At 46.7% G+C, this 15,098-nt stretch overlaps 1 protein-coding gene across 1 annotated transcript in view; it reads right to left on the reverse strand.

Moving 5' to 3' along the window:
• The window catches only part of LOC144493937 (dynein axonemal heavy chain 6-like), an 814,395-nt gene that overhangs the window by 191,043 nt on the left and 608,254 nt on the right, over positions 1–15,098 (reverse strand). Inside the window, exon 57 of the mRNA XM_078213513.1 lies at positions 12,207–12,338. Within this exon, the coding sequence (XP_078069639.1) occupies positions 12,207–12,338 (132 nt within the window). The remainder of the gene's footprint in view (positions 1–12,206; positions 12,339–15,098) is intronic.

Raw genomic sequence — 15,098 nt, forward strand, 5'->3', positions numbered from 1 at the left:
AGTTTCACCTGCCAGTGGAAACAACTTCCCTGCTTCTATCTTATCTATTCCCTTCATAATCTTATATGTTTCTATAAGATCTCCCCTCATTCTTCTAAATTCCAATGAGTATAGCCCCAGTCTACTCAGTCTCTCCTCATATGTCTTTCAAATCCAAAATCAACCTCGTGAATCTCCTCTGCACCCACTCCAGTGCCAGTATATCCTTTCTCAAGTAAGGAGAACAAAACTGTACACAGTACTCCAGGTGTGGCCTCACCAGCACCTTATACAGCTGCAACATAACCTCGCTGTTTTTAAACTCCATCCCTCTCGCAATGAAGGACAAAATTCCATTTGCCTTCTTAATTACCTGCTGCACCTGCAAACCAACTCCTTGAGATTCCTGCACAAGGACACCCAGGTTCCTCTGCACAGCAGCATGCTGCAATTTTTTACCATTTAAATAATAGTCCATTTTGCTGTTATTCCTACCAAAATGGATGACCTCACATTTACCAACATTGTACTCCATCTGCCAGACCCTCGCTCACTCACTTAGACCATCTCTATCCCTTTGCAGACTTTCAGCGTCCTCTGCACACTTTGCTCTGCCACCCATCTTAGTGTCATCTGTGAATTTTGACACACGACACTTGGTCTCCAAATCATCTATGTAAATCGTAAACAATTGCGGTCCCAACACTGATCCCTGAGGCACACCACTAGTCACTGATCGCCAACCAGAAAAACACCCATTTACCCCCACTCTTTGCTTTCTGTTAGTTAACCCATAGAACATAGAACAGTACAGCACAGAACAGGCCCTTCGGCCCACGATGTTGTGCCGAGCTTTATCTGAAACCAAGATCAAGCTATCCCACTCCCTATCATCCTGGTGTGCTCCATGTGCCCATCCAATAACCGTTTAAATGTTCCTAAAGTGTCTGACTCCACTATCACTGCAGGCAGTCCATTCTACACCCCAACCGCTCTCTGCATAAAGAACCTACCTCTGATATCCTTCCTGTATCTCCCACCACGAACCCTATAGTTATGCCCCCTTGTAATAGCTCCATCCACCCGAGGAAATAGTCTTTGAACGTTCACTCTATCTATCCCCTTCATCATTTTATAAACCTCTATTAAGTCTCCCCTCAGCCTCCTCCGCTCCAGAGAGAACAGCCCTAGCTCCCTCAACCTTTCCTCATAAGACCTACCCTCCAAACCAGGCAGCATCCTGGTAAATCTCCTCTGCACTCTTTCCAGCGCTTCCACATCCTTCTTATAGTGAGGTGACCAGAACTGCACACAATATTCCAAATCTGGTCTCACCAAGGTCCTGTACAGTTGCAGCATAACCCCACGGCTCTTAAACTCCAACCCCCTGTTAATAAAAGCTAACACACTATAGGCCTTCTTCACAGCTCTATCCACTTGAGTAGCAACCTTTAGAGATCTGTGGATATGAACCCCAAGATCTCTCTGTTCCTCCACAGTCTTCAGAACCCTACCTTTGACCCTGTAATCCACATTTAAATTAGTCCTACCAAAATGAATCACCTCACATTTATCAGGGTTAAACTCCATTTGCCATTTTTCAGCCCAGCTTTGCATCCTATCTATGTCTCTTTGCAGACTACAACAGCCCTCCACCTCATCCACTACTCCACCAATCTTGGTGTCCTCAGCAAATTTACTGATCCACCCTTCAGCCCCCTCCTCTAAGTCATTAATTAAAAATCACAAAGAGCAGAGGACCAAGCACTGATCCCTGCGGCACTCCGCTAGCAACCTGCCTCCAATCCGAAAATTTTCCATCCACCACCACCCTCTGTCTTCGATCAGACAGCCAGTTACCTATCGAATCGGCCAACTTTCCCTCTATCTCACACCTCCTCACTTTCATCATGAGCCGACCATGGGGGACCTTATCAAACGCCTCACTAAAATCCATGTATATGACATCAACTGCCCTACCTTCATCAACACACTTAGTTACCTCCTCAAAAAATTCTATCAAATTTGTGAGGCACGACTTGCCCTTCACGAATCCGTGCTGACTATCCTGGATTAATCCGCATCTTTCTAAATGGTCGTAAATCCCATCTCTAAGGACCTTTTCCATCAATTTACCAACCACCGAAGTAAGACTAACCGGTCTATAATTACCAGGGTCATTTCTATTCCCTTTCTTAAACAGAGGAACAACATTCGCCATTCTCCAGTCCTCTGGCACCATCCCCGTGGACAGCGAGGACCCAAAGATCAAAGCCAAAGGCTCTGCAATCTATCCCTTGCCTCTCATCCTCTAAAGGACCAATGTTTACTTTCGCCACACTTTTTCATTTTATATATTAGTAGAATCTTTTGCTATCTGTCTTTATATTCTGATTGTCAAAGAACAAAGAAAATTACAGCACAGTGAACAGGCCCTTCGGCCCTCCAAGCCTGCACAGACCATGCTACATGAATTAACTAAAACCCCCTACCCTTCCGGGGACCATATCCCTTTATTCCCATCCTATTCATGTATTTGTCAAGACGCCCCTTAAAAGTCACTATTGTATCTGCTTCCACTACCTCCCCGACAACGGGTTCCAGGCACCCACCACCTTCTGTGTAAATGATCTGCCTCATACATCTCCTTTAAACCTTGCCCCTCGCACCTTAAACTTGTGCTCCCTAATAATTGACTCTTCCACCCTGGGAAAAAGCTTCTGACTATCCACTCTGTCCATGCCCCTCATAATCTTGTCGACTTCTATCACCCCTCAACCTCCGTTATTCCAGTGAGAACAAACCAAGTTTCTCCAACCTCTCCTCATAGCTAATGCCCTCCATACCAGGCAACATCCTGGTAAATCTTTTCTGTACCCTCTCCAAAGCCTCCACATCCTTCTGGTAGTGTGGCGACCAGAATTGAACACTATATTCCAAGTGCGGCCTAACTAAGGTTCTATAAAGCTACAACATGACTTGCCAATTTTTAAACTCAACGCCCCGGCTGAAGAAGGCAAGCATGCCATATGCCTTCTTGACTACCTTCTCCACCTGCATTGCCACTTTTAGTGACCTGTGTACCTGTACACCCAGATCCCTTTGCCTATCAATAGTCTTACGAGCTCTGCCATTTACTGTATATTTCCTATCTGTATTAGTCCTTCCAAAATGCATTACCTCACATTTGTCCGGATTAATCTCCATCTGCCACCTCTCCGCCCAAGTCTCCAACTGATCTATATCCTGCTGTATCCTCATTGCTATCTGCAAATCCACCAACCTTTGTGTCATCCGCAAACTTACAAACTTACTAATCAATCCAGTTACATTTTCCTCCAAATCATTTATATATTACAAAGGTCCTAGCACTGATCCCTGAGGAACACCACTTGTCACAGCCCTCCATTCAGAAACACACCCTTCCACTGCTACCCTCTGTCTTCTTTAACCGAGCCAGTTTTGTATCCACCTTGCCAGCTCACCTCTGATCCCATGCGACTTCACCTTCTGCACCAGTCTGCTATGAGGGACCTTGCCAAAGGCCTTACTGAAGTCCATGTAGACAACATCCACTGCCCTACCCTCATCAATCATCTTCGTCACTTCCTTGAAAAACTCGATCAAGTTAGTGAGACACGACCTCCCCTTCACAAAACCATGTTGCCTCTCACTGGCACGTCCACTTATTTCCAAGTGGGAATAAATCCTGTCTTGAAGAATCCTCTCCCATAATTTCCCTACCATTGATGTAAGGCTCACCGGCCTGTAATTACCTGGATTATTCTTGCTACCCTTCTTAAACAAAAGAACAACACTGGCTATTCTCCAATCCTCTGGGACTTCCCCTGTAAGCCACTCGCTTTTGGAGTGCTGCTCCTTCATCAGGGCAACTCCCACTCACCTGATAAAGGAGCAGCGCTCCAAAAGCGAGTGGCTTGTGCTACCAAATAAACCTGTTGGACTTTAACCTGGTGTTGTGAGACTTCTTACTGTGTTTACGCCAGTCCAACGTCGGTGTCTCCACATCATGGCTATCTCCCCTGTAGCCAGTGAGGATACAAAGATTTCTCTCAAGGCCCCAGCAATTTCCTCCCTTGCCTCTCTCAGTATTCTGGGGTATATCCCATCAGGCCCTAGGGCCTTGTCTACCTTAATGTTTCCCAAGAACCCCAATACTTCCTCCTTTTTGATCTCAACATGACTCAAACTATCTGCACACCCAGACTCATCATCCACCAAGTCCTTCTCTTTGGTGAATACCAACGCAAAGTACTCATTTAATACCTCGCCCATTTCCTCTGGCTCCACGCATAGATTCCCTCCCTTGTCCTTGAGTGGGCCGACCCTCTCCCTGGCTACCCTCTTGCTCTTTATATATGTATAAAAAGCCTTGGGATTTTCCTTAATCCTGATGGCCAGTGCTTTTTCATAACACCTTTTAGCCCTCCTTACTCTTTGCTTAAGTTTCTTTCTACTTTCCTTGTCAGAAAAACCCTTCTGGTTCACTCATGGCCTTTAGGGAAGGAAATCTGCTGTGCTTACCTGAGCTGGCCTACATGTGACTCCAAACCCACAGCAATGTGGGTTACTCTCAACTGCCCTCTGAAATAGCCTGGCAAGCCACTCAGTTCAAGGGCAGTTAGGGATGGGCAATAAATGCTGGCCTTGCCAGTGATGCCCACATCAGATAAATGATTAAAAAGAACCCAACATGGGCCAGTTGTGTTTCTGACTGTGAATGAGGTGATGGAACAGTTTCACTCTCTCCAGTCACTGGGTACATTGGGTTAGACTAATTGATGAGAGTTCAGATTTCGGGTAGTTATTACTATGTCTGGAATTTCCTGCTAATGAGGCCATGGACTGCTTCTGGCCAATATGGGAAATGTTAGAGATTTGCCGGAATTCTACCGCCCTGCACACATGGGAATCGGAGCGGGTGATCTGGGTGTACAGGTACACAGGTCACTGAAAGTAGCAACGCAGGTGGAGAAGGTAGTCAAGAAGGCATACGGCATGCTTACCTTCATAGGCTGGGGCACTGAGTTTAAAAATTGGCAAGTTATGTTGCAGCTTTATAGAACCTTAGTTCGGCCCCACTTGGAATATAGTGTTCAATTTTGGTCGCCACACTATCAGAAGGATGTGGAGGCTTTGGAGAGGGTACAGAAAAGATTTACCAGGATGTTGCCTGGGTATGGAGGGCATTAGCTATGAGGAGAGGTTGGAGAAACTTGGTTTGTTCTCACTGGAACGACGGAGGTTGAGGGGCGACCTGATAGAAGTCTACAAGATTATGAGAGGCATGGACAGAGTGGATAGTCAGAAGCTTTTTCCCAGGGTGGAAGAGTCAATTACTAGGGGGCACAGGGTTGAAGGTATGAGGGGCAAGGTTTAAAGGAGATGTATGAGGCAGATTTTTTACACAGAGGGTGGTGGGTGCCTGGAACTCACTGCCGGAGGAGGTAGTGGAAGCAGATACGATAGTGACTTTTAAGGGGCGTCTTGACAAATACATGAATAGGATGGGAATAGAGGGATATGGAAGGGTAGAGGTTTTAGTTCAGTCGGGCAGCATGGTCAGTGCAGGCTTGGAGGGCCGAAGGTCCTGTAATTTTCTTTGTTCTGTGGGGGGTGGACATTGGGAATGTCCGTTGACCTCGGGCGGGATTTTCTGGTCTTGGGTCGAGTAACGCTGTAAAATCCCGATAAGTAGATTTTAATCATCTTCATGTAAAGTGTTTAAAGATATCATTGAGTGGTGTATTGCTTTGTAAAACATTGGAGCAGGTTTTTACTAGTTAGTGACCTATCTGGCTATTTCGGGGTATTAAGTGGATGAAGACCTGAATGTGTCTGCAGATTTTACCGGGTGCTAAAAGGAATTGAGAAGAAGGTTGTGTCTGACCAATGCTTGTGTTTATCCAGGTCTCCGGGAGGTTTTCCTGCATGACAACCCTTGGTCATGTGACTGCAGAATGAAGACCTTTCTCCTCTGGTTTTCCCAGAGTAAAGCAAACCTATCTCCCTTTGGAACACTGAGGTGTGTTTCACCGCACAGGAACAGGGGTAGGAGCCTGAGTAGTCTGAAGGTGGCTGACCTACAATGTAAGGCAAGGGGCTCCTGAAAGCACAGGCCGTCCCGAGGAGACCTTCCTTTCCTCTCTGCCCCTCGCTGTTTCATCCACATTTGTCGCCTTTTGTATCTTTACCTTGAAGTTAGTTTCAGTTGACCATTATAAGGTTGAGAAATGTACAGAATCAAAGAACTCCACAGAAACTGCAAGATTTTCTCCATTAAATGAATTGAAACAGTTCATGTGTCTATTTCTTTCTAATTTGATGTGATTGCAGCTGGAGGGAGAAGTCACTTCCAATCATGCAGCAGGAGAAATACTTAATACAATTAATGTTACCAGAGAGGCAGTGCTGGGTAGACTAATGGGACTGAAGGTGGACAAGTCCCCGGGTCCGGATGGAATGCATCCCAGGGTATTGAAAGAAATGTCAGAGGTAATAGTGGATGCGTTAGTGATTATTTATCAAAACTCGTTGCATTCTGGGGTAGTGCCGGTTGATTGGAAAACGGCTAATGTTACGCCGCTGTTTAAAAAAGGACGGAGACAAAAGGCGGGTAACTATAGGCTGGTCAGCTTAACGTCTGTAGTAGGGAAAATGCTGGAATCCATTATTAAAGAGGAGATAGCAGGGCATCTGGATAGAAATGGTTCGATCAATCAGACGCAGCATGGATTCATGAGGGGAAAGTCGTGCTTGACGAACATGTTGGATTTTTATGAAGATGTGACTGGGGCGGTTGATGGAGGAGAACCGGTGGATGCAGTGTTTTTGGATTTCCAAAAGGCGTTTGATAAGGTGCCCCATAAAAGGCTGCTGAAGAAGATTAGGGCACACGGAGTTGGGGGTAGTGTGTTAAAGTGGATTGGGGACTGGCTATCCGACAGGAAGCAAAGAGTCGGAATAAATGGGTGTTTTTCCGGTTGGAGGAAGGTAACTAGTGGCGTGCCGCAGGGATCGGTACTCGGGCCGCAACTGTTTACCATTTATATAGATGATCTGGAGGAGGGGACGGAGTGTAGGGTAACGAAGTTTGCAGACGACACAAAGATAAGTGGAAAAGTGAATCGTGTGGAGGACGGAGAAGATCTGCAGAGAGATTTGGACAGGCTGAGTGAGTGGGCGAGGATATGGCAAATGGAGTATAACGTTGATAAATGCGAGGTTATACACTTTGGAGGAAATAATAACAAATGGGATTACTATCTCAATGGAAACAAATTAAAACATGCTACCGTGCAAAGGGACCTGGGGGTCCTTGTGCATGAGACGCAAAAGCCCAGTCTGCAGGTACAACAGGTGATCAAGAAGGCAAATGGGATGTTGGCCTATATTGCGAGGGGGATAGAATATAAAAGCAGGGATGTCTTGATGCACCTGTACAGGGCATTGGTGAGGCCGCAGCTGGAATACTGTGTGCAGTATTGGTCCCCTTATATGAGGAAGGATGTATTGGCATTGGAGGGAGTGCAGAGAAGGTTCACCAGGTTGATACCGGAGATGAGGGGTTTGGATTATGAGGAGAGGCTGAGGAGATTGGGTTTGTACTCGTTGGAGTTTAGAAGGATGAGGGGGGATCTTATGGAGACTTATAAGATAATGCGGGGGCTGGATAGGGTGGAGGCGGAGAGATTCTTTCCACTTAGTAAGGAAGTTAAAACTAGAGGACACAGCCTCAAAATAAAGGGGGGTCGGTTTAAGACAGAGTTGAGGAGGAACTTCTTCTCCCAGAGGGTGGTGAATCTCTGGAATTCTCTGCCCACTGAGGTGGTGGAGGCTACCTCGCTGAATATGTTTAAAGCGCGGATGGATGGATTCCTGATCGGTAAGGGAATTAAGGGTTATGGGGATCAGGCGGGTAAGTGGTACTGATCCACGTCAGATCAGCCATGATCTTATTGAATGGCGGGGCAGGCTCGAGGGGCTAGATGGCCTACTCCTGCTCCTATTTCTTATGTTCTTATGTTCTTATGTTCTTATTCCTCAAACTCAAAGCTGGAAATTGATAGCTGGGACCTGACATTGGCTTGAGCCACGGTGCAAACGCCGTAACGACCGCTAACCCTGGCCAGTGGGCAAAACCGGGATTAGTGTCGGTGGCATCTCACTTTCAGCTCTTTCCACTGGTGATGGGACTCATGGGGTAACAGTGGATGGCAGATAGGAGACTCTGGAGTCACACTCAGGCCCAGTCCAGGGTCCCTTCCCTAAAGCACATCAATGCAATAATCTCACAACTTCATTGCCAATTTACTGAGACCAGTTTCTTATCGTCATCTGAAAAATGGAAATTCAAGCAATCACATTACTGCTGACAATTTGTCGCTAAATCAATGGATTATGAACAAAGAACAAAGAAAATTATAGCACAGGAACAGTCCCTTCGGCCCTCCAAGCCTGCACCGACCATGCTGCCCGACTGAACTAAAACCCTCTACCCTTCCGGGGACCATATCCCTCTATTCCCATCCTATTCATGTACTTGTCAAGACGCCCCTTAAAAGTCACTACCGTGTCCGCTTCCACTACCACCCCCGGCAACGGGTTCCAGGCACCCACCACCCTCTGTGTAAAAAACCTGCCTCTTACATCTCCTTTAAACCTTGCCCCTCGCACCTTAAACCTGTGCCCCCGAGTAATTGACTCTTCCACCCTGGGAAAAAGCTTCTGACTATCCACTCTGTCCGTGCCTCTCATAATCTTGTAGACTTCTATCAGGTCTCCCCTCAACCTCCGTCGCTCCAGTGAGAACAAACCAAGTTTCTCCAACCTCTCCTCATAGCTAATGCCCTCCATACCAGGCAACATCCTGGTAAATCTTTTCTGTACCCTCTCCAAAGCCTTCTGGGAGTGTGGCAACCAGAATTGAACACTATATTCCAAGTGCGGCCTAACTAATGTTCGATAAAGCTGCACCATGACTTGCCAATTTTTAAACTTAATACCCTGGCCGATGAAGGTAAGCATGCCATATGCCTTCTTGACTACCTTCTCCACCTGCATTGCCACTTTCAGTGACCTGTGTACTTGTACACCCAGATGCCTTTGCCTATCAATACTCTGAAGAGTTCTGCCATTTACTGTATATTTCCTATCTGTATTAGACCTTCCAAAATGCATTACCCTACATTTGTCCGGATTAAACTCCATCTGCCATCTCTCCGCCCAAGTCTCCAACTGATCTATATCCTGCTGTATCCTCTGATGGTCCTCATCGCTATCCGCAAACCCACCAACCTTTGTGTCGTCTGCAAACTTACTAATAAATCCAGTTACATTTTCCTCCAAATCATTTATATATATTACAAACAGCAAAGGTCCCAGCACTGATCCCTGAGGAACACCACTTGTCACAGCCCTCCATTCAGAAATGCACCTTTCCACTGCTACCCTCTGTCTTCTTTGACCGAGTAAGAGTTTTAACAACACCAGGTTAAAGTCCAACAGGTTTATTTGGTAGCAAATACCATAAGCTTTCGGAGCGCTGCTCCTTCGTCAGATGGAGTGGAAATGTGCTCTCAAACAGTGCCAGTTTGACTGAGCCCGTTCTGTATCCACCTTGCCAGCTCACCTCTGATCCCATGCGACTTCACCTTCTGCACCAGTCTGCCATGAGGGACTTTGTCAAAGGCCTTACTGAAGTCCATGGAGACAACATCCACTGCCCTACCCTCATCAATCATCTTCGTCACTTCCTCGAAAAACTCGATCAAGTTAGTGAGACATGACCTCCCCTTCACAAAACCATGTTGCCTCTCGCTAATACGTCCACTTATTTACAAGTGGGAATAAATCCTGTCTCGAAGAATCCTCTCCAATAATTTCCCTACCACTGATGTAAGGCTCACCGGCCTTTAATTACCTGGATTATTCTTGCGACCCTTCTTTAACAAAGGAACAACATTGGCTATTCTCCAATCCTCTGGGACCTCCCCTGTAGCCAGTGAGAACAGAGAACATAGAAAAAATACAGCACAAACAGGCCCTTCGGCCCACAGGTTGCGCCGGTCATGTCCCTACCTACCGAGGCTTATATATAGGCTTACCTGTAACCCTCAATCCTATTAAGTTCCATGTACTCATCCAGAAGTCTCTTAAAAGACCCTATCGAGTTTGCCTCCACCACCACTGACGGCAGCTGATTCCACTCACCCACCACCCTCTGAGTGAAAAACTTACCCCTGACATCTCCTCTGTACCTACCCCCCAGCACCTTAAACCTGTGTCCTCTCGTAGCAGCCATTTCAGCCCTGGGAAACAGCCTCCGAGAATCCACCCGATCTATACCTCTCAACATCTTGTACACCTCTATCAGGTCACCTCTCATCCTTCGTCTCTCCAAGGAGAAAAGACCGAGCTCCCTCAACCTATACTCATAAGGCATGCCAACTAATCCAGGCAACATCCTTGTAAATCTTCTCTGCACCCTTTCAATCATTTCCACATCCCTCCTGTAATGAGGCGACCAGAACTGAGCACAGTACTCCAAGTGGAGTCTGATGAGGGTCTTATAAAGCTGCATCATTATCTCCCGACTCCTAAACTCAATCCCTCGATTGATGAAGGCCAGCACACCATATGCCTTCTTAACCACCTCCTCTACCTGCGAGGCCGATTTAAGAGTCCTATGGACCCGGACCACAAGGCCCTTCTGATCCTCTACACTGCTAAGAGTCTTACCCTTGATATTATACTCCTTCATCCCATTTGACCTGTCAAAATGGACCACTACACATTTATCCGGGTTGAAGTCCATCTGCCACTTCTCCGCCCAGTCTTGCATCCTATCTATGTCACGCTGCAGCTTCTGACATCCCTCCAAACTATCCACCAACCTTCGTGTCGTCGGCAAACTTACCAACCCATCCCTCCACTTCCTCATCCAGGTCATTTATGAAAATGACAAACAGCAAGGGTCCCAGAACAGATCCCTGGGGCACTCCACTGGTGACCGACCTCCATTCAGAAAAAGACCCATCTACAACCACTCTCTGCCTTCCGCAGGCAAGCCAGTTCTGGATCCACAAGGCAACAGCCCCTTGGATCCCATGCCCTCTCACTTTCTCGAGAAGTCTTGCATGGGGGACCTTATCGAACGCCTTGCTGAAGTCCATGTAAACCACATCTACCGCTTTTCCTTCGTCAATGTGTTTAGTCACATTTTCAAAGAACCCCACCAGGCTCGTAAGGCACGATTTGCCTTTGACAAAGCCGTGCTGACTACTTTTGAGCATACTAAACTTCTCTAAATGTTCATAAATCCTGTCCCTCAGGATCTTCTCCATCAACTTACCAACCACTGAGGTTAGACTCACCGGTCGGTAATTTCCTGGGCTATCCCTATTCCCTTTCTTGAATATAGGAACCACATCCGCAATCCTCCAATCCTCCGGAACCTCTCCGGAACCTGAGGATACAAAGATTTCTCTCAAGGCCCCAGCAATTTCCTCCCTTGCCTCTCTCAGTATTCTGGGGTATATCCCATCAGGCCCTGGGGACTTGTCTACCTTAATGTTTCCCAAGAACCCCAATACCTCCTCCTTTTTGATCTCAACATGACTCAAACTATCTACACATCCTTTCCCAGACTTATCATCCACCAAGTCCTTCTCTTTGGTGAATATTGACACAAAGTACTCATTTAATACCTCACCCATTTCCTCGGGCTCCACGCATAGATTCCCTCCCTTGTCCTTGAGTGGGCCAACCCTCTCCCTGGCTACCCTCTTGCTCTTTATATATATATAAAAAGCCTTGGGATTTTCCTTAATCCTGCTGGCCAATGCTTTTTCATGACCCCTTTTAGCCCTTCTTACTCCTTGCTTAAGTTTCTTTCTACTTTCCTTGTATTCCACACTTGCTTCGTGTGTTCCCAGCCTCCTAGCTTTGACAAATGCTTCCTTTTTCTCTTTGACTAGGCTCACAATACCTCTCATTATCCAAGGTTCCCAAAACTTGCCATACTTATCCTTCATCCTAACAGGAATGTGCCAGTTCTGAATCTCTACGAATCCAGTGTCAGAGCCAGCACAGCAGGGTGGAGTCACCCCCCTCTCCCCTCCTCTCCCCAGTCCTGTAGGCTGGAAGGTGTCTCCACATCTGAAGTACAAACCCCACAGCCATGAGCTACCACCATTCCTCCTTACCTTGCGGACCTCGTGATAGTGCTGTATGGCCAACACCCATTGGCACAGGGAGCGGCATGCTGTCGACACCATGCCCACCCTTTCAGGGGTGAAATCAGGGTGCCTGGAGTAAATCTTCAACTTTGTGAAGACCTGGAAAAGTGGAAGAGCATTTCAATAAATACATTGCTGGCAGAACTGAGTTTATCAACGTTTCTCATCAACTGATGTTACTGGAAAACTTCTTGGGATTAATCTTCAACTCCCAGCAAATCCAATATATATTCTCGATCCCCAGTTCCCTTGAGAAGGGGTGGTGAGCTGCCTTCTTGAATCAAAGAATAAAGAACAAAGAACAACACAGCACAGGAACAGGCCCTTCGGCCCTCCAAGCCTGCGCCGCTCATGTGCCCAACTAGACCATTCGTTTGTATCCCTCTATTCCAAGTCTGTTCATGTGGTTATCTGGATAAGTCTTAAACGATCCCAGTGTGCCCGCCTCCACCACCTTGCTTGGCAGTGCATTCCAGGCCCCCACCACCCTCTGTGTAAAATACGTCCCCCTGGCATCTGTGTTGAACCTTGCCCCCCTCACCTTGAACCCGTGACCCCTTGTGTTCGTCACCTCCGACCTGGGAAAAAGCTTCCCACTGTTCACCCTATCTATGCCCTTCATAATTTTATACACCTCTATTAGGTCGCCCCTCATCCTCCGACTTTCCAGGGACAACAACCCCAGTTTACCCAATCTCTCCTCATAGCTAAGACCCTCCATATCAGGCAACATCCTGGTAAACCTTTTCTGTACTCTCTCCAAAGCCTCCACATCCTTCTGGTCGGGTGGCGACCAGAACTGGACGCAGTATTCCAAATGTGGCCTAACCAACATTCTACACAGCTGCAACATCATATGCCAACTTTTATATTCTATACCCCGTCCAATAAAGGCAAGCATGCCATATGCCTTCTTGACCACCCTCTCCACCTGTGCTGCCACCTTTAAGGATCTGTGGACTTGTACACCCAGGTCCCTCTGTGTGTCTATACTCCTGATGGTTCTGCCATTTATTGTATAGCTCCCCCTTACATTAGATCTACCGAAATGCATCACTTCGCATTTATCTGGATTAAATTTCTCCGCCCAATGTTCCAGCCTATCTATATCCTGCTGTATTCTCTGACAATGTTCATCACTATCCACAACTCCAGCAATCTTTGTGTCGTCCGCAAACTTACTGATCACACCAGCTACATCTTCCTCCAAATCATTTATATATATCACAAACAGCAGAGGTCCCAGTACAGAGCCCTGTGGAACACCACTAGTCACAGACCTCCAAACGGAAAAAGACCCCTCCACTGTTACCCTCTGTCTTCTATGGCTAAGCCAGTTCTCCACCCATCTAGCTAGCTCACCTTTTATCCCGTGAGATTTAACCCTTTGCACCAGCTTCCCATGAGGGACCTTGTTAAACGCTTTACTAAAATCCATATAGACGTCATCCATGGCCCTTCCCTCGTCAACCGTTTTTGTCACCATCTCAAAAAACTCAACCAAATTTGTGAGGCATGACCTCCCTCGTACAAAACCATGCTGTCTATCGCTAGTGAGATTATTCAGTTCTAAATGCGCATATATCCTATCTCTAAGAATCTTCTCCAACAATTTCCCTACCACGGACGTCAAGCTCACCGACCTATAATTACCCGGATTATCCTTGCTACCCTTCTTAAATAATGGGACCACATTTGCTATCCTCCAATCCTCTGGGACCTCACCTGTGTCCAGTGAAGAGACAAGGATTTCTGTTAGAGGCCCAGCAATTTCATCTCTTGCCTCCCTGAGGAGTCTAGGATAGATGCCATCCGGCCCTGGGGATTTGTCTGTCTTAATGTTTCCTGAAAAACCTAACACTTCCTCCCTCAGAATTGAGATTTTTTCTAACGGGTCAACACATCTCTCTGAGTCACTACTAGTCAACATGTCCCCCTCCTTTGTGAATACTGATGCAAAGTATTCATTTAGGATCTCTCCTACTTCCTTTGGTTCTAAGCATAATTCCCCTCCTTTGTCCCTGAGAGGTCCGATTTTTTCCCTAACAACCCTCTTGTTCCTAACGTATGTATAAAATGCCTTTGGATTTTCCTTAATCCTGTCTGCCAAGGACATTTTGTGACTCCTTTTTGCCCTTCTAACTCCCTGTTTGAGTTCTTTTCTACTTTCTCTGTATTCCTCCAGTGCTCCATCTGTTTTTAGCTGCCTGGACCTTGTGTATGCCTCTTTTTTCTTTTTGATTAGACCCACAATTTCACTGGTTATCCACGGCTCCCGAATCCTACCTTTCCTATCCTTCCTCTTTACAGGCACATGCCTGTCCTGCAGTCCTATCAACTGCTCCTTAAAAGACTCCCACATGCCAGACCCTTAAACAGCCTCTCCCAATCAACAGCCACCAAATCCTGCCTAATCCGGCTGTAGTTAGCCTTCCCCCAATTCAGCACCTTACCCATAGGACAACACTCATCTTTTTCCATTACTATCCTAAAGTTTACAGAATTGTGGTCACTATTTGCCACACGTTCCCCCACTGAAACTTTGATGACCTGACCGGGCTCATTCCCCAGTACTAGGTCCAGAGTAGCCCCCTCTCTAGTTGGACTGTCAACATATTGTTCCAAAGAGCCTTCCTGTAAGCATTTTATAAATTCTTCCCCGTCCAGGCCCCCAGCCCTGAGCAATTTCCAGTCTATACTGAATCGCTGCAGTTCTTGAGGAGCAGAAACACCCACAGTGCTGTTAAGGAGGGAATTCCAGGATTTTGACCCAGCGACAGTGAAGGAACAGTTCTATATTTCACGTCAGGATGGTAAGCGACGTGCAGGTGGTGGTGTTCCCAGATTTCTGCTGGATAT

The sequence above is a fragment of the Mustelus asterias genome, chromosome 5 (genome assembly GCF_964213995.1).
Source record: "Mustelus asterias chromosome 5, sMusAst1.hap1.1, whole genome shotgun sequence".
NCBI classification, from domain to species: domain Eukaryota; kingdom Metazoa; phylum Chordata; class Chondrichthyes; order Carcharhiniformes; family Triakidae; genus Mustelus; species Mustelus asterias.